Genomic DNA, 24,172 nt, shown 5'->3' with positions numbered 1-24,172 from the left:
CACACACAGCAGGGCGAAGACGTATCTCCCCTTCAACTGAGTTGGCTGAACACAGAGAGGGAGAGAGTTTATTGATGAGCAATCAATTAGTGAGTGAAAACAGGCTTGTCTGGGGAATTACTGTTCAGTAAGAACAGCTGGGGGAATTGCAGAAAAGCCAACAGATGGCCACTAGCCATTATCCAGAAGAGGAATACAAAAATGTGACGTACATTCTGAAATTGTGCAAAAATTGTGTTTCCTAAAACAGTGGTCATGGGACTGCAAGCTGTCTTTCATAGGGGACAGAGCTAAAAACATGCAGTCTAACCCTAAACCTCACTTCAGGTTGCCAGAGTAAGTATCAAGCCTGTAATTTGACTTCCACAGATAACATCCAAATAACTGGTTTTGCATTCACTGTTTAGTCTGTATTTCATCTTCTCTGGTGTTCCACTGGGATGAACTCTGACCTTGATGAGTTGATTGCTTTTTCATAAGTAGTTCAAGTAGGGAGCTGTGTCAGCATCCATAGGCTGCAAAGGAACAAGTAACGGTTTATTCCCTGCTGAAAAGAGAAGAACAGAAACACAGCGTTTTCTCCGGGTGTGAAGGCTCCACAGCTGAAACATTGTGTTTCATTTCTTCTCTTTTCAGCAGGGAATAAACCGTTACTTGTTCCTTTGCTTTTTTAGAATGTGCCTTTTGTGCAAAGGAATGTCAAGGTATTGTACAGTTCACCTTAAGTCACAGAGTCGGGTCCTCAGAAAATTTTTCACAATTTGAAAAGATGACAAGTAATATGATCAAATGGACTTTCTGCTCCCCTGTGCTGAAAAACAAATGCTCAAAGGCATTTAAAAGACTTGGGCCTTTTACTGAAAGCTATTGGAATGTTATCTCTAGACAGAACATCTGTTGGCCTGATGGCCTGATTCAAACCAGGGTTACAGCCCCAGGTCTGAGGGCTGAGTTGCTGCTTGTTTTTACTGAAGGCTTTTGCACTGTAGGAATGAAGAAGAAGGGGAGTGTTTTTGTTTTTGAACTGGGAAAAGGTTTCTTTTTTAAAACGTATTTTTTTAGCAGATCCTTCAAGGATTTCTTGCAGACTCGCTGCGCGTTATTTTCTTGCATACTTACGGTATTCCTCCTTCAGGAGTTTGTAAATAAAATCGGGCCGGCCAGAGGGAAAAGCTTGTTGAGGGCGCCCCCTGCAGTGCTGGAGAGGAAGTGCACCTCCACACTCCCCTCTTCTCGGTCACCTGCAGGATCTTAGGAATATTCAACTAGCTGTTGCACAGCACCTGTGAAGAAAATTGTTTTATATATTTTTGGTATATACTTTTGCAACACTGTGTGAAGAAACAAGAACTTTTAATCTTTTTTTGCTGTTATTTGCTTTTGTTCTTAATGGGTGGAGCGGTGGCTAAGGATCTGCTACTGTGGCTGATAGGTTGTCGGTTCAAATCCCGCGGCCGGCAGAGGAATACCACTCTGTTGGGCCCCTAAGCAAGGCCCTCAACCCCTGCGCCGTATAAATGGCTGACCCTGTGCTCCGACCCCAAGCTCATGTCTCATGGAGAGCAAGCTGGGGTATGGGAAAAGACAAATTCCTAATGCAAGAAATTGTATAGAAATATAATAGGGCTAAGTGATCTTATCTTATCTAATTATAATCCTTACAGGTCTATAGTGCTCAATTCTTAATGCATGTGGTCCATCTGTCCTTCAGCAGTGTCACCTTGTCCTTCGGCTGAGACATAAAACTGAGGTCCTGACTCTTCGGTGCTCATTAAAAGTCCCAGGGTGTTTCTTGAAAAAAGTAGGGTTACCTGGTGTCCTGGTTAAATTTCCCCTTTGCAAATATTTGCAAAAGCTGTAAAAGTGTAAGAAATTATTAATTATTATTAAACACATTCAACCCAATTTATCTTGGTGCTTTCTGTTGCAGTTGTTGATTCTTGACTGCTCTATATTAACTCCCACTCCTACCTCTCATCTGTGCAGGACATGATGTCCGAGGAGGCCGAACCAAGGCCATGCAGTGACGCCTTTGATCCAGGAGAGGGCGAGGAAGAGCCGGCCCTGGAGGGGCTGGAGGCAGAGAGCAGCCGGGAGCTGCTGGAGAGGCTGAGAGAGCTGGAGGTGAGCCTCGCTTCCCTAATTGGCTCTGGCTCTTAACGAGCTGGACTGTAGTCAAGGCCAGCCTGACTACTGGGTGGGTTAGGAGCTTGTTGAGTATCTCGTCAGCAAGCATCCCATCCGGCCATTTATTGAAGGAAGCCAAGTATCAGCTGGACTTCAGTAAAAATCTCTGCAGTTGTGAACTAAAATCTACACACTTCCTTTTTTTTAAAGAAAAGGTTTAAACCATTTTATACATTTTACAGCTCAGATATTCTCCTGACAGATCTTTTGAGCACCCATATCTGTTTCTTTCAACAGTGTGATTAAATTTTAAAAAGTTTAACAAGTTTTATATGTCTAAAGTGAAAAAGTAAGCAGGTAAAAATGTTCTTGATGGTAAGCACTTCATTTTAAACAGTATAAAACAATATACTCTATGATGCCTGTTGTGAGAAACTGCAGTCTGTCCCAGCTGCACAGGGAGAACAGTCAGACTGACCGCACACAGTGGACTGTCCCTCTAGACTGACCGCCAGGGAGCAAAATCAGACAGACCACACACAGTGGACTGTCCCTCTAGACTGACCGCCAGGGAGCACAATCAGACTGACCACACACAGTGGACTGTCCCTCTGGACTGACTGCCAGGGATCACAGTCAGACTGACCACACACAGTGGACTGTCCCTCTGGACTGGCCGCCAGGGATCACAGTCAGACTGACCGCACACAGTGGACTGTCCCTCTGGACTGGCCGCCAGGGATCACAGTCAGACTGACCACACACAGTGGACTGTCCCTCTGGACTGACCGCCAGGGAGAACAGTCAGACTGACCACACACAGTGGACTGTCCCTCTGGACTGTCCGTCAGGGATCACAGTCAGACTGACTGCACACACTGACAGTGAACTGTCCCTCTGGACAGGACAGCAGTCCCTCACAACGCAATGGAGAATGGTTACAAAACTTACTCCTTGTCCCCCCTGTGAATACACATAATGTCTCATAGTTTAAATGATTGCTATTAAAAAAGGCTTCATTGCCTTGATGTGTAAATATTTGTGATATAACTGCAGTTGTTCCATTTTGGCCTGTCATACGTTTGAAAGAGCTGTCTGAAGGAACTGCAATTATGAAAGTTGCTTCTGATTTCCCATCTCGCCACTAGAGAGCATACTCTGCCCACGAGTTTCCCAGGAAGAGCAATGCTGCAGTTGCTGTCTGCAGCATTGCTGTGTAACAGCTTTACCTTACAGGCCCAGATGGTAGCTAGATCACGGGAAAACTCCTCACTCCCAATTGAGCAATGTGACAGATCAGCAGTTACGAATTTAATGTTTATTATTATATATTATATTTGATTAATAAGTGCATTTGTTTCTACCGATCAATCTGACATGCAGCCTGAGATTCCTTGTTGCTGGTGATCTCTGGTCTGGAAAGCAGGACAGCTCTAAGACAGTCTCCTGTACTGGAACTGAGCCTTGCAGGACTGCCCTTCTTGGGGCAGTTTGAGTTCACAGGGCAGCTCTTTCTCCTGGTGCCCGTTCTGAGCTCAGTTCAGCTTCGGCTGTGAAGCTGGCTTGATCTATGTGAAAGGAAGGGCGTCTTGGATATTTTTTGATGGGCGCGCTCCACCTATAGATGAAGATCTTCCTTTCTTAGTCAACTCAGCTTCTTTTCCTAAAATCCCCGCGCCCCGGACACAATACGTTCTCCCCAGGACAGAAACGCACTGGAGGAGGGAGAAAGTGGCTCAGCAGCTCTGGCGGTGCGTGTCGCCCATGGGAGTTCATCCGGCCTGCCAGCTTTCACAGTGTATTCACATGAGCACTGGTACTGCGACGAGAACACCTCCACGAATGAATGACGGATTAGGAGAGTAATAACTTGACTTTACTGATGACCCAGCAGTCAGCCCTCACTAACAGAAACGTGAAGGGTAATTTTGCTCAGGGGGTGGTTGTACAAGGTCTTGTTTTCTTACATTTCAGGCAGAGAACTCCGCCCTGGCCCTTGCGAATGAGAGTCAGAGGGAGGCTTACGAGAGGTGTCTGGACGAGGTGAGCTCTGTTACACCCAATTCATTTGGCCGTTTGACTCATCTAACCTGTCCGGTAGTAAGCAGTTAATTGATTCAGGATCTCATCCTGCTGTTTCTTGAATGCCACCAGGGTAATGTCGGAATGGATTATGGAGATGGAAGGTGTGCAGGAATTAAAAAGTGGCCCTGATGTAAATTGAGACCTTTCGGACAGCACTCTGGGCTTGTCTAACAGCCAGCTGAGTCTGGAGTAGTTGTGTTTTTGGGTCGTTTCACAGACTGTTTACTCGTCGGCGCTAAACGTGAGGGCAGACACTGCTCTGCTGCAGTTCCTGCGTGGAAACTGAAAGTAGTATTGGTGCGAAAGTGAAAACCTATAAAGAAGAAAACAGTAGAACTTTGAGAAGCAGAAAGCGAAATGACAGGAAGTCAGGAAAACTAGGAAACTACTGCTCTCGGGCTTTTTTACTGAGTGCATTTCCGTGACTATAAATATATTGTCAGAAAACTCTGCAATACAAACTTGCGCCTAGAGTTTGTAGTTCTATTATTTTCAGCATTCACACCCATTAACAGTTGTGGAAACATCTGATTTGTCTCAGAGTGAAGACTTCAGGCTCAATAAAACACCTTCAGGAGAAGACAGTGCTATTTCATACTGAAGCGGATTCCTGCCATCAAAGACACCAACATATTTAATCCTGTAATGACGAGAAAATTATGTTGTTATTATGAGATATTATGGTGATATTGCATAGTTTATGTGATAATCATGCAATAGCACAAATGTCATACAATAGCCGCACTATCAGTTTTCAGTTTTAAGCAGTGGAATCGGTCCCAAGGTAAACTCTCTTGTTTTAGTATAAGTGTGAGTGTCTCCATGGTTATACTAATTGTGTTCACATTAGGTATATATTGTAGCATTTAATTACAGTTAAACCCCAGTCGAAAGTAAGTCTGTGCACATTCTGCATTGCTGGACACTGTCGTGAACACTAAACCTAGAGTTCCAGCTGAGCTATCGGTAGCTCCTACAGTAGGTGCTGTCATTGCACAATGCAGTGGGTTGTTCATACACTGATCATTGGTATCTCGGAATTGAAACACATGAAATATTGTTTTAGTTGATGGCACAGCAACACACTTCTTTAATTTTGAATTGTAATGCTTTTATCAGCAATTTCCTTTTTCAGTTAAAGAGGTGATTGAGCCTTTATATGTCTGTTTGGTTTGGGCTATTAACTCATCAGCCTGAAGCCTTTCATTGGAATATCCATCCTCACTCAGTCTGTTCATTCAGGTAATGCCTCAAGGCACTTTAAAGAAAGGCAGGAGCAGATAACACCTACAGTATAGAAATGGCAACTGTATTCGTTTAAGAATGGAAGGTTTGATTCATGCTTAAAATTACATCTGTATGAGATCTGGATATCATTAATATATGTGTAAGTCATTAAACAGTATCTTTCAGAGAAGTAGGTGTCCTTGTCAAGGTGCAATTTTGTGCAGATGTAGTATTATATGTAACTGTATTGACCTCTCTTGGCCCGTCTCAATCTCGGACGTGTGTCTGTCTGCTAACACTGCTCTGTTGTGTTGTGTGTAGGTGGCCAACCATGTTGTCCAGGCTCTGCTTAACCAAAAGGTAAGACTTCTCAAGCATGTTTTCTTTCCTTGTTTGCTTCCTTGGCTTGTGCTTCACCTCTTGTTTTCCATTTCTGCATGGACTGATTTGGGATTTCTCAGCTGTGAATCAGCTCAGCTCACGAGCTCCACTTTGAGTGGCTCTGCTGAGGAAGAGATGCTCAATCATGGTCTAAGAGCTGGGCGGAAGTGTTGACCGCTCATGATGAGTCCAGCCTTGAGTTTCAAAGCCCTGGAGATACTAGACAAGGGAAAGGCTGGGCAGGGTAATGATACGAGCGGGAGGGAAAGAAGAGGTTCTGCTGATTTGCCCAGCCAGGGAAGCACAGACTGGGGCTCCAGAGCATAACAATGTGAATCCGATCCAAGATGAGCGTGATGCCTCCTTGGTTTGCAGGACCTGCGAGAGGAGTGCATCAAGCTGAAGATGAGGGTCTTTGACCTGGAGCGACAGAACAGGACCCTCAGCGAGCTGTTCCATCAGAAGCTGCACACCACTGCTGGATCGCTTCAGCAGGTAAGTCTGGGGAAGCCATTCACCCCCTTGTTCACTAGGCCTTGTAGTTACTGAGAAGAGGATCTCATCCAGCTGTTTTGCAAAGGAAGCGATGAAACTAGGTTTGATAACCCAGGGCTGGATTTTGGTGTTCACAGGCCCTAGGCACTTTTACTCCAAAATGTGCAAAAAGAGGGGGTAAACGCCATTTAAAGTACGTTGATTGACATGATGCACTTTAAACTATTCCAATGCTAAACCACGTGATTGATGAGCAAGTTAAGCGACCATCACTTCGATACGTCTAGTTTCTAGATAGCGTCCGATTATTGATTTGGAGCACCTAGAGTCGATCGCAAGCATGTTGTTTCAGCTCGTTTTTCGTTAGTCACTTGTGTTTCCCTCCTTCGTAAGCCCTAAAAATTTTGTAGGCCCTAAGTACTGTGCCTACAGTGCCTAATGAGAAATCCGGCACTGTGGAGACCTGCTGGACAGTTTGATCCAGGCATCTTCCTACATGTATAAAATTGCTTCCTGTGCTTGGACTTAAATGCATTACTTTTGATTTCCACTTGTGCCCTTGAATTCTCTATCGCCTCGTAAAGTGACAGCCCCTGTCTGAATGAGGCTTCTCCAACCCACCCAGCCTTTGAGCCATTTATCCAATGACGGGCTTCAAGCTCCATAGTAACGCCTACAGGATCAGGGCTGACTGGAGGAGAGGCACTGCAGCCCTGATCACAAAGGCCCTCCTTGCTCCCCAAAACACAGAGCTGGCTGCCACTGGTCAAGGCCCCTTTCTGTTGCCCTTTCTATGGGTTACCTGCACGGTCCAGACAAGGACGATTCTCAGCTACCGTGAACTCTTAAATCCCTTTCGCAGACTGCATCTTCAAGTTTCTCAGCCCATCTAGTATTATTCTTGCCCATTTTTGTAGGCAGTCAGAACGGGAGTTGGGGTTTTGCCTTTGGAAAAATATCTGAAGGGAACAGGCTCCCAGAATAGTGCTATGACCCTTTTGTATAGTGCCCTTTTGTGATATTCTTCTCAAACTGCAAAAGTATCGCCAATAATTACATCTAAAAGGGATAATAACTACAAAAACCATGTTCTGTTTTGAACAACAAGCCTGTTACTCGTGATTAATGTAGCGTTTCACGCAATGTCCTGCCCTTGGACACATGGAAGTGTGTTTAACAAGAATTGGTGAAGAATTCATCAACTGTTACCTTGTTCTTTACTATATGTTACTGTGCTGATGACATGGTAAATCACAGTAAACCATTTTAAAGGAAGAAGGAAAAGCTGCCTAACGAAGCAGAATATTTAACCGTTTTGTCCACTGGTAGGCAGTACTGATGCGTGAAAACAGGAGTTGCAGTTATAGAAAATAGGAATGATCTGTAGCTATATTTAACAGTTAAGCTCCATTATTTTCAGACACGGATTACTCCAGCAAGGAAGGTATTGTATGGCACAGCTTCACAACACCAGCTGGGGCAAGCAAGTTCTTCAAATGTTCACCGATTTATAAATTTAGGAATTGGAAACCCCAGTCTGACAGGATTATCTGAAGGCTTGTGAAAATGAGTTTGTGATTCAGAAAGGCTCCTTATATTGACCTGAACTTTATGAGCTTGTCACTATGAAGTCTATATGCAGAGCGTGTTGCGGAGCTAGTCTGGGCACGGTGACGTCATCGCCCTCCCTGCGCGTAGCAGGGACCTCAGCTGCCTGGGCTGAGGGAGGTCTCCTTTAGCTCACTCGGCTGGTTCCCTGTTGCATTATGCCGGAGACCCAGGTTCATGCCCAGGTGTTGCGGGATGAACTGGCGGGGTGGAGCGGGCGAGGGCCCAAGCCTGCGCGGAACCGCCACGGTCACAGGTGCAGCTACAGCACTAACAGGAAACAATTTACTTATATGTTAATTGGAGCAGCAGAGCCCAACTCTAGAGTAGCTCAGGTGGTCCACGGTGCTGGCTTTTCTTGGATGGGCCCTTGGTGTGTTAGCACTGCGCTGTTTTGAACTGTCACAGGCACACTAGAATGGCAGTTCAGGTTAGAATAGAGTCAGGGGTTTTTCACATTGCGCTGTTGACTTTTTCTGACGGAGGGTTTTTCAAGCTAGGAGCACTCTGTGCGCGGGCGGCTCTTTGTCAGGGCTATTAGTATTCCAAAAGCTTTTACGGAGAAAAAGGAGGGGATGGCAATCTCGTTAAGAAATCTGAATATTGCGTTTAATAGGAAATCAATTCAACCATAATTGCTGAAAAAGAATATCTGCACATTCCATTACTGGAATTATTGAATGAAAATAGAATTCTCTCCACCCGCCCACCTCCCCCACAACTCTCTTAGTCCCTCTGATGTGTGTGCATTATACACTGGCGCTTTCTGCTCAGGCTGTACCTGAGAGAAACTCCCTATCTGATACTGAGTCAGGGCACCATTTCCCCACAGTCCTCTCTCCATGTGGCAAGTATAATAGGCCACAGGAAATCGGATGTTATCTGCCTCCAATTCAATTTAATTACCTGATGCCGAGACCAGAATAATAGAAACTGACTTGCCAATATAATATGATTTTCAGAGGCATTGGGAAGTGATTTAAGAAAGCAAAATGTGCATTTTTTAAGAGTTCTTTGAGTCCCTGATTGTGTGTGTGTGTGTGTGTGTTTTGTAGGTGTGTGTAGGTTAGAAATCACGTGTGGAAAACTCTCCTGACCCCTGAGCAAAGCTTCTCAGACTTATTCCATCCTCCAACGTCCCAGTGACACAAAGGCTTTGTTCTCTCGATTAGCCGCTCGTGCCCTTTTCTTTGTTTTTCACCAGGCTTGACATTCAACACGCACAATCACCTCCTGAACTTTGCTCGTACAGGCTTCTCACTAATGAGGCATCTTAGGGTTTGTACCACAGACAAAGCCCCTTGAGTATTTCACAGTGAGTCCTGAACGAAGCCCAAAACATCGAATCATTATCCAGAATCTGTAGGCTGTATTTTCCCCCAACTCATACCTTCAGAAAAGGTGAGAATTAAGGAGTCTTATTGTTCAGTAGGAACAAATGCACTGAAGTCCCAGCGTGACGTGGCGGACGTGAAAGAGGTACTCCTGAGTAAAGGCATTTGTCCAGAGTGCAGGTTGAGCTCTGGACATTTTCAATCGAGTGGGGAAAAAAATAAATAAGAGAAACCCTTGATTTCTGCGTCTCTCCTCTCAGCTGCCGTCGGAGCCAGCGTTGAGCCCAGAGCCCCCCCCCTTGGATTCAGATAGGCCAGTGGAGACCCCCGCCCAAGCACAGACTAAGGTGAGATTTGGCACAATCTGTCCAAGGCCTTGCTTGCATCCGATCGATGTGGTCCTGTCATGGTAAAAACACCAATATTAGTGCTCACGGGTAAGTGGGGAAAACTCTCTGGGAGAAAAAGATTTAGCCCTGTCCACTCTGGCATCACAAATCAGTCAGTCCTTAAGAATTCTCCTTCAACAGATGTACAGTAAGCCTCCTAAATCCCGTCTATGCTTTAAAATACAGTTACTGGAGTGGATGCTGAAGGTCATTCCAAAAACAAGAGGCAAAAGATGAAACCTAAACTTCTTTCAGGGAGTTGGTTAAAGAAAACCCTCTGATTTTCCAGGTTCCTTGATGTTATTGGGCAAGATGACCTTTTCTCAGGAAAAAGGTCAGACACTGTTGTCAGGTTTAGCATGGGATGCAGTTCTGCTCAATTAGCTGCAGATGGCTTTCAACCTTACCTGGTTTTATGGTGCTCTGGTTGTCTTCTTGATCTCACAGACATCAAAGCTTTTTGTCCAGCACAAGCTTGTTATCGAATAAATTGGAAAACGCCGTCCAAGTGCTGACTGTGTGGGACTGGCTTGGTGTAAGACCAGAGAAATACTGAGCAGGCACGCAGCTTGCTAAGATGAGGCAGTGCCGGTTTTCCTTAAAAACCCCCTACCCTTAAAATCAAAGATATGACCTCCATTGTGATCAACGCCTGCCGAATGTAGAATTATCATTCTGTCCCCGTGCCTGGTGATGGCTTCTTGTGGTGGCTGTATCAGAGGTGTCAAATTGAATATAGATTTTATCTCAATCCTATTTCTTCATCTCTTTCGCTGTAATACCGTGCTGTAAGCAGGTGAGATCCTGCCACCCTGCCAGCAAGAGGCCCCCCCCCCCCCCCCCCCAAGTCTCCTCGTCACCTTCCTTCTCCGATTACTATTGATCTGTTGTTCTTTATCCCCGGTGGGAATATAAAGAACCGGCGAGAGCTGTTCCATTTCATTCGCTCATCACGGAATATTAAAACGCACAGCAGGCAAACACAATCACACGAGAAATAAGGATTAGGGTCTTAAGTGGGGTGTCTGCACTCTGCTGTCCTGCGTGAGTCGAGGGCAGAAGAGGTGTACAGCTTGGGGCTTGGGGTGAGGTATCTCCCTCAGCCTGCCGTCTGTGGGGTGAGGTAACACCCTCAGCTCGGCGCCTGTGGGGTGAGGTAACACCCTCAGCCTGCCACCTGTGGGGTGAGGTAGCACCCTCAGCCCGGCGCCTGTGGGGTGAGGTAACACTCACCCAAGCAATGTATATATTCTGTACATTCAGTGGCTTTTGAAAAGGGTCACAGAGTGGTACTGGCACATTTGTGATGTGTTTCCTAAATATTTCAGTGTGGCAGCACTTATTTGAATTTGGAAAGGAAAGGGTGTCAGCGGGCAACACGGGGCTGAGAAAGTTGTGTTCTTGGTCATCAGAGCAAAAGCGTTACAGGCTTACAGAGCAGGAAAAATCTCCTGAAGGCACCAACAAGTCTGCTGTTCCTGTCAAAACGTAAAAGACATAGCCCTTGTAAAAGGAAAACCCTTCCGAAGTTTGTTTTCTTTTTTTAATCTATAATAATAATAATTGCTTACACTTATATAGCGCTTTTCTGGACACTCCACTCACAGCAGTTTACAGGTAATGAGGATTCCCCTCCACCACCACCAATGTGCAGCCCCACCTGGATGATGCGACGGCAGCCATAGTGCGCCAGAACGCTCACCACACATCAGCTATCAGTGGGGAGGAGAGAGAGTAATGAAGCCAGTTCATAGATGGGGACTATTAGGAGGCCATGATTGGTAAGGGCCAATGGGAAATTTGGCCAGGACACCGGGGTTACACCCCTACTCTTTTCGAGAAACACCCTGGGATTTTTAATGACCACAGAGAGTCAGGACCTTGGTTTTACGACTCATCCGAAGGACGGCGCTTTTTTTTTACAGTATAGTGTCCCAGTCACTATACTGGGGCATTAGGACCCACATGGACTGCAGGGTGAGCGCCCCCTGCTGGCCCCACTAACACCTCTTCCAGTAGTAGCCTTAGTTTTTCCCAGGAGGTCTCCCATCCAGGTACTGACCAGGCTCACAGCTGCTGAGCTCCAGTGGGATGCCAGTTGTGAGTTGCAGGGTGATATGGCTGCTGACATATCTGGCTTAAACCAGTCCATTTTTATTTTTGCATTGGAATTTCTCCACAAATTGCTAATAAAAGCTTTGCGGAAATTGAAGTAGTAAAAGAGTTAAAGGGGTAGGAAGGTTTCTGAGGTGGATTTGAATGACTGGACCAATGGGTTTTGTTTTAACTGAAGCTCCAGTAAATAACATGGTTTACTGCCACGGACGTAATATCATAATGATGAATATAGTAAGATAACAGGCTCTGCCCTTGTTTTATGCATGGGTCTGAATATCTGACTGTGCTTTTTAAATTAATTCAAAGGAGCTGTGACTTGTTTGGCTGAGGACAATAGCAATTTTAATTTTTCCCTGGAAAGTTTCATGGTGGCAGTGCCCTCTGTTGACTTTTGTGTTTGTTAATTCTAAAGATTCTCGGGAGTTTGTTATAAACCTGGAAATTGAAATCTGTGTTTGGAAACAAGACCTCCATTAAATCGCCATCATGCGGCTCTGCAAGTACCTAGTTGATTCCCAAACTGTTCTCGGTTCAAGTTGCTCCCTTCTCCTCTCTCCGTGTCTTTCAGAGCGCCGGGGACTGCGCGAGAAATGGAACGCCGGGCACCAGAGCCCCCGCTGCGTCCATGGATGCACTCTCCCCGTTCTTCAGGAAGAAAGCGCACATCCTGGAGGTGCTGCGAAAACTGGAAGAGACGGACCCCCTGAAGTTCCATCCCTCAGCAGGGCTGTCTTCCTACCGAGACATTGGGCAGGCGCTTCTGCCCACGGACCCAATCAGACCAGGGGAACATGCCGTCCAGCGGAAGGCCTCGGATATGGAGCGGCATTTGAGTGGGGATTCGGATATCCATGACTACATGAACGGTGAAGGGGCGCTTCCAGAGGACAACGGGCTGGACTATGAGAGCTGTCAATCTTGCTTGGTGTTCTCCCAGAAAAGTCTGGATAGCCTGTTTAGATGGAAGCAGGACAATGCCATGGGCCCAACTAAAAGGGAAAACACCCGTGGCCTTGATCACAAAGATGCACCGGTTTCCATACAGACAAAGGAATCAATGATGATCCTGCCGCCAGGCAACGCAAACGAGTGTTGCAGCCCAGCAGAAAAGACATCCTCGGATTTCCCTTCTGAACCCAGGAATGAGAAACCGAATGACCTTGCACAGCTCTTGGCTAGCAAATCTTATTTCTGCTCACTCATTAAAGACACTGATCAGAATGGCTTAAACAAACAACAGGAGGATTCTTTGTCACTGGAAGAGCACAACAACGGCCCCTGTGAAGAGAAATGTTGTGGCAAGCTCTCTGGTGCTAATCTGCCTTTGCCGTGCCAATCCCCACCCAGGGAAAATGATGATCTTCCTTCAAAACAAAATTTGAAGCACATAAAAACTGTAGCCTTCCCTAGCTTAAATGCAGGAGAGGTAATTAACACAGAAGAGCATTACCTCAAACTGGAGGCCTACAGCTCAACCGAAGCCACAAACGTGAAAAACAGTTTGTACAACACTACCTCAAACATGACTGTACCTGGGGTCCCAGAAAGCTCTCAGATTGCTTACTGCCAGCAGGAATCAAGGGAACAGATGTGTAACGGGTTGTACTTTTCCGAGTCCTGCTTTTCTAAGGAAGTTGATTCCTATTTACCGGCAAGTACACCTGAGAAAAACGATCTCAACTCCCTACAGCAGGTGACTCAGGAGAAAGGCAAACTTGCACTTAGTCCCACTTCCCCTTCCTGCATGACAGACACCAAGCCCTCCCCCATTTCCTCCCCTTCTCGGCTGCTTAAGTTTCTCAAAATACCCTCCATTGGAGAGCGGGCCCAAGCCTCCAACCCCCTACGTCTCAGCCCTCAGCTCACTCGCAGCTCCAAGATTCCCTGCCGGAACAACAACTATGAAGTGTACCACTCCCCTGCCACAGCTCGCAGAGCTGCCACGGCTGAGAGAGACAAACAACCAGCCCCCTCCAAGAATGATTCTTACCCCTCGACCCACTCTGCACCTACTTCACCCCCCAAACCGGAGGAAGTGTTACCCTTGCAGAAGGATCCCAGTTATAGCAGCCACTCGGCTCCTAAAGCCAGCCGGAACGCCAAGTTGGCACCTTCAGGGCAGCAACAGAGAAGCTTCCAGAAGGTGCCCCACTATGAGAACCTCTCAGACCTTCCCACAGCTTGCCAGGCTGACGGATCAACACAGGTTCTTGAAAGGGTGAACCAGTCCAGCTTCCCCTCCTGCTCCCCCGAAGGTCACTCAGAAAAACAAGTAAACTCTCTTGAGGAAAAACGGATCAGTCCAGACCACAAAGAGCACCACCTCCCCTGTGGGAGCAGCTCATCATCGACCAACCCATCTTGTGACCCTGCTGCCCCAGACCAAGACCTGTATGTGGAGAATTCTGTCTGGTACAAAATCCATGATCACCACAGCTTGCCCAATTCCTCTGCCGTCCACAAATCTCAAAACAGCTGCCTCTACTCCAGTATGAAGGACAAACATGTTCCAGAAGCAGCCTTGCAAGCCTCTGATTCAATCCAGTCATTCAATCTTCCAGTCACGGCTAAAAAGGGAGAGCCTCCCTCCATTCCCAAGAAGCCAGTGAGTGGGAAATCTCCGAGTGAATCCAGCCACCTTCCTTTTAAAGAACGCTTGGCAGCACTGGGCAAGCTGAAGAACACAGAAGACTCGCATACCACTGGGCCTTTCGTGGGGTCCCCCTTAGATAAGAAGGATGGGCAGTGCAATGGGAGGGTTGTCTCCTCCAGCAATAATGAGAGAAGCAAAACAGCTGAAAGGCAATGTGATCGCAATGGAGCAGACCACAGACATTCCAAATATACAGATTCACTTGATGGGAAGCCTTATCCCAAAGCCAACCTCAATAGTTATGGCCTGAAGGCTCCAGGCCCTTATGAACCAGGGGTGAAATCCTTACCTCCCAGCACATCGACTCCCAAAGCAGATCTGGAGACTTTCTCTTCTAGAATCTATGTAGCAAGGGCAGATGTTCCAAAGATCAGAGCGGCTCTGCCATCCTCAAACCCTGATCCGCCTCAAGTCTTGCGCAACTTCATGAAGTGTGCAAATGCTCAGAATCCTTCTCAGAATGGCAAGACTGCCCCCAGCCCCCAGGGGAGTCCCACCAAGGTCCCATTTAAATCACCTACCAAACCTAACCAAGGGTCTTCCTCCAGCTCCAGAGGCTCCAAACCAACTCAGGATGAGCGTGTCACCTCCCAGAAGCACTCGCCCAGGGCAGATGACAAGAGCAAGCTGCTCGCAAACAAGAAGAAAAACTCAGCTTATTCCGACAGCCTCCCGCCACCTCCTCCCAGGCCCGATGCTGTTGGAGACAAGAGACCTCTTGTGCCTGGTCCCCAGTCTGCCATTGAGCAGAAAGTGATGAAGGGCATTGAGGAGAATATGCTGAAGCTACAGGTGCAGGATCGAGGCCAGGTAGTTGAAGTCAAGCAGAAAACCTCTAATGGCATTGCCAGCTGGTTTGGTCTGAAAAAGAGCAAACTGCCAGCTCTCAGTCGCAAGGCTGATGTGGCCAAGCTCAAGGAAGACAAGAAGGAATGGAAGCTCAACATGCCTTCTGCAGGGAAAGACCCCAAAGTGGCCACCAAGAAGAAGCTGGAGGTAGAGAGCTTGAATATTTCCAAACTGATGGAGAAGGCCGAGGACCTGCGGAAAGCCCTGGAGGAGGAACGGGCTTATGTCAATGGCGTGGCCTTGGACAGGGCCAGCCGGGGCCACTCCTGTGAGGTGGTTATGGATCAGAACCAGAGCCAGCTTTCCGTGGTCTACAGAGAGGTGACGTCTGACACTTTCATGCAGCAACTGCTGAACAGGTGAGGAACAAGGGCGATGTGATGTACCCCGTCTTGATTCTAAATCTTAAGGAAGCTGTTCTCCCCAGAATATCACCAACTTAAAAAATTGTTTGCCAGTGCACGGGTTGAATTGTTTACTTTAGGGACTTTGGAAAGGCACCTTTCACTTGAAAACGTTTTTTGTGATGATACTTTAGAAGCGTTTAATAAAGGCAAACTCCTGAAGTGCAAAAATATCAAATATAAAAATTACCGTTGTGGAGTTAGGAAACCAATAATTGTCCCATGAAGCACATGGAATAAGAATATTGACTTGTAGAAAATTCTAACGTTTCTGGGTGCTGATTTTCTTGGATTCGTCCAGAGAAGGTTGGATCAATACGTTTTTTGCAGTGGGGTGAGTATTGTGGGTAAAGCTTAGTTTTTACTTTATTGATGTTTCCTTTTAGTGTTGGACAGCTGGTCAGAGCACTGAGCTGTACGGATACTTTTATGTTTCACAAGAAGAGCAAACTGTCTTTTTTTAACAGATTTTTATCAAAATATTGAAGTGAAACAGGTTTTTCACAGTTGTCTATGTATTTCTGAGCTGGTAGTTTTCCCAAGGCAACATCAAACAAGGCTGAAAGGAGGACAAACACATCAGTTAAAATCCCTCTTTTTCTTGAGGTCTTGTTTCTAGGCACCTCAGACCTGTCTGGAGTGTAAATTAAAGTCATTTTCAGTTATTCTCCCCTTTTCCCTTTTGTATCAATAACAAAAGCTAAGAGCTTTTGTTTTGTGTGTTTCAGTGTGAAAACAGGTTTATGCTCCTGAAATATATGCAAAAAGGAAAAACAACACCTTCTCCTGATCTCACCCAATATCAGAAGGCCAGGCTGAGCCTGGACAGCACTGGGAGGGCAGGTCTCTGAGGATGTGGTGTCGGTGGACCAGTAGGTGGCACTCTTGTAGTGTAGTGACCCAAACTGAACATGAATCAGATGAGGTTGAACTGGTGGTACAAGCGGATCATTAGAAAAGTGTGACTGAAGGCTGTACGAAGGATGTTACGGCATTCGATCAGGTTCAACACTGGAGAGAGAGCTGCATCCAGGGATTTAGCTGAAGTCCTCAGGCTTTGTTTTCTCACCCAGGGTGGACGAGAGGGACTCCAGCGGCAATGGCCTGGCACACCGACGCCTGTCCTTTGACTCCAAGAAATCTCGGCCCATCTTCAGCTCTCAGAGGAACGGCATCATCAGCCATGCCAAGAGCCGGCAGGAGGTCGCCAAGGTGAAAGAGCTTTCCTGCACCTCACACTTTCTCTATTCACGCAATACTAAACGTGATACACGATCACATAAAGCAAAAGCTGGTGAGAATTGCTTAAAACCTGTAAACTGGAAGTTCTAGCATTCATTAAACATGATGCTAGATCGTGGTTGTGATTTGGCAATCTGAAAAAAATGGACTTACTTTGGATCAAGGCAGCAGAGAGATAATAGCCATAATTTTTTGGTTCCCTGTTGCGTTACACCGGAGACCCCGGAACCGCGACAATCACATGTCCAGGAGAATATCTAAATGCCTCATTTGTGTGCTTTACAGTATATGATTTCAACAATTCTTACTCTTTGGTTATGTAGGCTACGGATCTAGTCTGCAAAGGTGACATAACATCGGACGAGAGCCTGACTGAGTCAGTCAACTCCCAGCACTTTGCAGGTGAGAGGTTACAGAGCTCTGAGCTGCACAAATTCATTTTCAGGGGGTCTGGGACTCTCGGTCTCTCAGCATTGCCAGGATGTAGGTAGGAGGATGAATGGCTAAAATGGTTGCCTGGTACAGAGCATGCATCCCAGAATAAAGGCTTAGTACTCTTTTTTATTTAACAACCATGTCTTAAAATGATGCTCCAAAGGAATTGCATCAACCAGAAATAATTAAGACAACTACCATTAGTTTCTTTTAATGATAATTTAGCCGACACCCGGATTTTATCACTGGCTGTAAAGGAATTCCTGAGTTGGGAGGGGAGAGCACCACCAAGGGGTGTATTAACAGTAGCAATCTCATTAGACTTCGATGTCAGGGCATGCCGAGTGTCCCAGAGCTTTCCCACTGCTGCTGTGGATGTAGGCCCAGTGGTTGGCTGTGATATCACCGTGTTAAGGCTGCTCATTCTCCTTCTCCTGTCCTCAGGTTCCGGGTCCTCCACCAGAACCCTGGACAGTGGGATTGGAACGTTCCCTCTCCCCGACTACGCCGGCTGTGTGGCGGGGAAACTTGTCCCCAAGGTGAAGCCCCGCGGAGATCAGGAGTTCTCTGCGCCACTGGGAAAAGCGGGACCGGTAACGAAGGTCCCACGTAAAGCCCGGACACTGGAGAGGGAGCTGTCGTCCCTGGAGGAGGCCTTCCCCAGAGACAAAGATCTGAGCCCCGGGCTGTACAGCGCCGCCCTGGAGGGCAAGGGCTCCAGCACACACCTCTCCACTGCCATCCAAGAAGGTACCCGTTCTCTTACTTTTCTCTCCCAGTCCTGGGGAAATACAGGGTCTTAGGTTTTTGTTGTTAGCTAAGCACTTGCTCCTGAACGAGCAACTGAACGAGCTGACTTGGTCTAAAATATTGTGGTTTTCACATCTTAAGGCAACATCGTATATTCTATGCTGCATCACTTTGTTTCAGATGGTCCTCCAAGTGAGTGCACTTAGACTTGTTACTCTGCTTTATGGAGCTTTTGTTTTATTACCCGCAGAATAACCACAGACATCTGTGGTTCTGAGTAACTGAGATATTTGTACAGCTGATTAGCAGTTTGTGTGAGTGAAAAGGTACTCAATAACAAGGTGCAGCACTTTCACTCTCGTTTAGGCACCTTTCTCTACGGATGTTTGCACAGATTGGGTGAGTTACTCAATTAGAGTCTGAGAGGGAAAATAAATCCCAAGAATTGTTATTTTGTTCCACTGCAGATGTAGATGCTTATGGAGCTCACGTTCAGTCCCCGCCTTCCAAGAACTGGACTTTCCCCAATTTGAAGGCTTCCAGTGGTCCCACTGAGGTGTACTTGGGGATGAGGAGTGACGTAGAGCCAGCCAGCCACGGGACCCCCTTCAGAAGGGTGAGGACCTCTGTTCTCTGCTCACAGCCTGTACTAAGTAGATGCCATCCGAATCCAATGTAGGACACAAAGACTACCAAGAAGACATACTTAGAAGGAGCAGTGCAGTAAATTATTATTCATTAAGATACAGAAGGTGTATAGTAGGTCTTTGCTCTGGGATCACCTTATTGTCCATATATTCTGAACATTTTTTTTTTCTGCGTGCTAAAAGGTCAGATTTTCAGAAACTGCTGCATTTTGAGCAATGCTACCAAGTCATGAATGCACTTCACCGGCAGCAAACAAAATTGCTGAGCTTTTACTGCCGAATTGTTTGGCTGTATACAGAATGGTACAGTGCCCAAGAGGCAGTCTTTAAATCCAGAAGGTAAGATGTGTCCTAATGAAGCAGGTAGATGAGTCATAAATCTAGAAACGTAAATGAACTGAGCATAATAACAGCCTGTATTGTGCACAGCTGAGAAGTAAACTTTCCTGTAATGAATGAATGAGTGATCTTGTGCTGGAAGGTGTATGCTTTCCCTTAATGACCTAAAGAATAAAATACCATCTGGTCTCACTAAGTCGCAGAAGAATTCAGAAGCTGCAAGGTGGAGGTTTGAGGGTGAGGAATGAAACCAGAAGAGATTTAAGTACCACAGTACAGGAATTGCCATCCATTCTTGGATATTATAACTGTGCTTAAGGACCTGGAAAGACAATTTATTGGTTCTTACCAGGAAATGTACCATGAACACTGTCTGGGATAGAGACATCCTGGAGCTAGGAGTGTTTGTCTAAATCTCTCCAGACAGATTCATCCTCTGAGGCCATGTGACATGAGTAAGACAGAACACATGCTGCTTACACAACAAAAGAATCCATCTAGCCGGACTTTGTGATTATAGCTATAGCTAGTGATACTCTCTAAATGCTAAACCATTAGTTCACTCAGTCCACTGAAAAGGCTTTTCTTGGCTTTGTGCTTATTGAAAAATAGATTTTACCTCTTTCATTTTGTAACCCAAAAATTACTTTTCTAATTTTAATCTGGCTGTGCTTGCCTCTACAGCCTGTGCACCATACAAGGAGAATAAGAAAATATTCATGCCATCTGTGAGAATCCTTCATCCTGTAACACTGCAAGCTCAGTGCACAGTGGTTTAGCTACTAAAGTGCTAGGTCACACCTTCTCTGCACTTGAGTCCACCCAACTATAGCAGGGCTCAGTTGATTGGGCACTGCCACCTAGGAAATCACAGTCACAATCAGAATAGGATATAGCCCAGATTTAACCATCGACAGGGTCACGCTGCGGCCAAGCCTAGGCTGGAGTCGGTGTCGGGACTCTGGATACGAGTGGAGAGCTGTGGATTCAGATCCCGAAAGGGATGCTACTGTTGAGAACGGCCATGCCTTCCAGGTTGCTCCAGTAAATACCCTGCTGTATAAATGGGTCTCTAGGATGTCCCTGTGAATATTTCTTAAAGGACTTCTCTGGTGCAATAAAGTGTCAAAAAACAACCTGCAAGCACCTTCACCAGTTGAATCATTCAGGAGCCCACAGAACTGGTTTTAAAATTCTTCTCTGGGCTTCCCAAGGTCTCCATGAATACCTGGTCTCCAGGAGCTTTGGTCTGCCGAAACTGGTCTGAATTTTATTCTCCCGAATTCTGTGATACTGTGAATCTGTGTGGAAGTAAAAAGGTCAGGATGCCCATTTACTATGGTATGAGAAACAAGCATCCCTGTGTACTGACTGCCTTTGCAGCCTGCACTTGTGTTGCTCTCTGCCTTATCTATCCTGTTGTAAGAGAGAGCTTGAAAATCTGCTTTACAGACTCAAAAATGTCTGATCCTGTTCCGACTGTGGAATCCAATCCTGAAGGTTCCAGCAGACAAAGGTTTTAACTTTTGTTTTGGATCTGACAAGGCAGGGGTCGTAGAAAGCTTTAGAAGTAGGATGATGCAGAAGTCCTGTTCCCTACATATCGGTAATCTGCTTTTCTCTGCCTTCCACTCTCTTCTTTAACAGAGTGTGAAGCCATGTGCTGCGGCCCCCTCCCGAGACAGTGACCCCGCCAGCCTGGCTTTGCCCCCTCCCCTGGGGCGCCGGGCAAAGAGCCGCACCCTCCCGGGCCCCGAGATGGGCAAGGAGGGGGGGCTGGAGCTGGTCAAGGAGAAGGCCGACGACGTTCTGTCCCCTGGGCGGCCCCCCGCCCTGGAGACCCCCGAGTCCCTCAGCGACTCGCTCTATGACAGTTTGTCCTCCTGTGGTAGTCAGGGCTGAGAGCGCTGCAGACAAACACCGAGACTGACCCAGGCAGGCAGGTGTGCCAGGACACTGCCGCCACAGTCCTGTCTCCGGGTTTAACTGAGGATCAGGCTGACAGACAAGCTCGACAGGCTTCAGACCACAGCAGAATTACAGTCCAGATCGACAGGCATGCCATTACTCAAAGCAGTATCTGATTCAGTGAATTGACTTGAATTCAGCAGAATGCAGTATTCACCATTTCTAGGTTTCCTACAGGGAAGATCTAGACACACCTGTGACTGGCAGACTGACAGGCCTGACACAGCCATTGGCAGACAGACTTTTCTGACCTCTGGGAAGATTGTTCCCACAAACGTTTCGGTCACATTAAATTGAACATCCAAAGCCGGGATTTTTGTATAGACCTTGCACTGGCACAAACAAGGCCGGCCGGTGTTTCATTGTCCAGCTGTGACCAAAAGTAAGAGGTTGCTGAGGCATTACAAAACATTTGTCCACTGCTGCAGCGTGGGAGGTCAGGCAATGACATCCTGTAATGAGCTTGTTCTCCTGCAGACAGTCAAATACACCTCCACCACTCTGGAAAACAGACTGTCCCTCAGGATTTCCAGACAGACACTTGCTCACAAGAATCCCCTGGATATTTCAGACGTGGTCACAGTCGCTCTGCCCTTTGTAAATTTCTGAAAGGAGGCAGACGATTCCCAGACACACAAACCCATTTCCTTTCGACACAAATCTGTCGTCTATTTTTACATGCAGATCTGACCACGTGACTTGGACCAGGACATGGCGACTCATCGAGCATTAGCCCTCCTGAACATGCAAAGGACTCTGATGCAGTTACTGCCAAGCAATTATTTTCTGAGCTTCTGTTTTTCTTTTTTTTTATACCAGATGATATTTAAAATGACGAATAGGCTTCCAATTATTTAAAGAGGAAAAGAAAATCTGGAATTTTTAAATGTGAATGTTATTGTTCTCTGTTCCCGTTCGTTGTTGAATTATTTTATTTTTAACTTATGAGGAGTTTAAATTTGGTTTTGCTTTGCTCTCTGTGTGAAGAGAGCTGTGTCTCCTGTCCTATGAAATAAAAGAGTTCTGCCCAGAGTCTCTGTGTTCACCTGATGAAGGAAAGGGCAAATGTGACCAGCAGCTAGAGAGACCATCTCAGAGTAGAATCAAGAAATACAAGAGTTATACATCACTTCTGTTTACTTGAGTCCTAAGCATCTGGTTTCATTCTGGCTATGATATCATGCACAGTGTATTGGGTAATGCATCCTTCTTAAAAAAACATATTATACTGAGATTATAATTGCTCTGTGCAATGCTAAATCACCCTTGTAATAACTGAATTCTACAAATCACAAGAATCACATTTATTTATTTCTTTACATAAAATCCCACAACAACATATCTACAATAACATTCTGCCCTCTGGAAGTTCAGAGAAAGAGGTTTCCTGCTTCCCTAGGAGATAAAAATGGGAACATGCAAAAAGACATCCAATTGTAGCATATATCATCAAGGTTAAGATCTGAGAGCTCTCCGGTGTCTTTAGGGAATCGGAGGTCACATGATAGATACAAAAATTCTACAAAACCTGATCTACCACTTTCCACTCTAGTGTCCATTATTTGTTTATCACAGTAAACTTTATTTCCACCATTCTTACAAATAATTTACATTCTTACAGCTGTAACATAAAATCTCTACAAATTTAAAAAGGTCATAAATAGAGATTGCCCGTTATCAGTCAATTCATTTTGCAAGTGGTCGTTAAGGCTGGATTCGCGCAACAAAGTCCCTCCAGACACCAAGGGACAGGTTTTCCTGTTTCCTCTTCAGCCCTTGCACAGGCCCCACAGTCCTCTCCAGTCTGTCCATTATAAGAACCAGCAGCTAAATCACCCTGCGGCTCACAATCTGGCAGCCCACTGAAGCTCAGCTGTGAGCCTGGTCAGTACCTGGATGGGAGACCTCCTGGGAAAGCAAAGGCTGCTGCTGGAAGAGGTGTTAGTGGAACCAGAAGGGGGAACTCACCCTGCTCAGTGGGTATTAAATACCCCAGTATAGTGCCGGGGACGCTGTACTGTAAAAAGGTGCCGACCTTTGGATGAGAAATAAAACTAAGGACCTTAAAAATCCCAGGGCAAGAAGAGAAGAGGTGTTAACACAGCGTCCTGGCCTTTGTCAATCATGGCCTCCTAATAATCCCCATGTATGAACTGGCTTCATCACTCTGCTCTCCTCCCCACTGAGAGCTGGTGTGTGGTGAGCTGCCGGCACATCATCCAGGTGGGGCTGCACACTGGTGTTGGTGGAGGGGAATCCCAATTACCTGTAAAGCGCTTTGAGTGGAGTGTCCAGAAAAGCGCTATATAACTGTCAGCAAGTATTATTAAATGGAAATCTACTGGTCTAGTGACAGCCCTGCCAGGAGGAAGATGCATGTGTCTTACCACCACGGAGTATGAGGCAACTGGTTTGGGTGGGAAGTGAAAATACAAAACTAACAGACGGAGAGTGATGGTGCAGATTTGTTCGAGCGCCGCCGCCGCTGCTGCTTGGCCACACATCGGCAGGTCTTGCCAGGTGCCATGACAGTGAAAGACATTGACCCTCTCATCCATGCTACCTCTCGCACTGTGTTTGATAAATGGACACCTGTGGTACAGGGGCTGTAGCATAAACATCTAGTTAGTTTACATTTTAAACCTAAAAAACAGACTGTGCTACCTTTTCCTTTGTGGTTGTAACAGAAATCAGGGTGGTACACGTCCTTGCCCTGCACCCCAGCACAATACCAGTAACCGAGATGCCCTACGGGTTTTGTAAAATAAATCTCAAATATCAGCCACAGATGAGACCTGGAGTTTGCTCCAGGCTGCAAATAACTGGGACAGCACAGCCTGTGCACATGACAGGTTTAATGTCCTTCTCTCTCTAAATACACTGAGTGTGGGCCTTCAGTAGTAGATACTTCACTGGGATTGATACACCCACAGGTGTAGAGGTGTCCCAATGATTGTTATTATGGTTCATCTCAAAAGAATAGGAAAATCTATACTTTTGAAATTGTGAAAATTTCCCATAAAAAATGGGATGCACAAAGTGTCAGAGAAACAGTCTTGTTGAAAAACACGTTCTTATACTGTATATATACTGAGCATCAAAAGCAGCTATTCACTTAAAA

The 24,172-nt window shown here is 46.2% G+C and overlaps 1 protein-coding gene across 3 annotated transcripts in view; it reads left to right on the top strand.

Moving 5' to 3' along the window:
* nckap5l (NCK-associated protein 5-like) overlaps window positions 1-22,083 on the top strand; it is a 57,707-nt gene extending 35,624 nt beyond the window's left edge. For all 3 annotated transcript variants that reach the window (XM_015344363.2, XM_015344364.2, XM_015344362.2), the window contains 11 exons: window positions 1,987-2,124; window positions 4,102-4,170; window positions 5,761-5,799; window positions 6,196-6,315; window positions 9,518-9,604; window positions 12,333-15,625; window positions 16,744-16,882; window positions 17,236-17,314; window positions 17,792-18,097; window positions 18,565-18,713; window positions 20,731-22,083. In XM_015344363.2, coding sequence (XP_015199849.2) covers window positions 1,990-2,124; window positions 4,102-4,170; window positions 5,761-5,799; window positions 6,196-6,315; window positions 9,518-9,604; window positions 12,333-15,625; window positions 16,744-16,882; window positions 17,236-17,314; window positions 17,792-18,097; window positions 18,565-18,713; window positions 20,731-20,985 — 4,671 coding nt within the window. In that variant the 5' untranslated portion in view covers window positions 1,987-1,989 and the 3' untranslated portion in view covers window positions 20,986-22,083. The remainder of the gene's footprint in view (window positions 1-1,986; window positions 2,125-4,101; window positions 4,171-5,760; window positions 5,800-6,195; window positions 6,316-9,517; window positions 9,605-12,332; window positions 15,626-16,743; window positions 16,883-17,235; window positions 17,315-17,791; window positions 18,098-18,564; window positions 18,714-20,730) is intronic.
* The last annotated feature ends 2,089 nt before the right edge of the window (window positions 22,084-24,172 follow it).

The sequence above is a fragment of the Lepisosteus oculatus genome, chromosome 1 (assembly GCF_040954835.1).
Source record: "Lepisosteus oculatus isolate fLepOcu1 chromosome 1, fLepOcu1.hap2, whole genome shotgun sequence".
In the NCBI taxonomy this organism is placed as follows: Eukaryota; Metazoa; Chordata; class Actinopteri; order Semionotiformes; family Lepisosteidae; genus Lepisosteus; species Lepisosteus oculatus.
The sequence above is the reverse complement of the archived record's forward strand: the minus strand, read 5'-3'. Positions and strand labels throughout refer to the sequence as shown.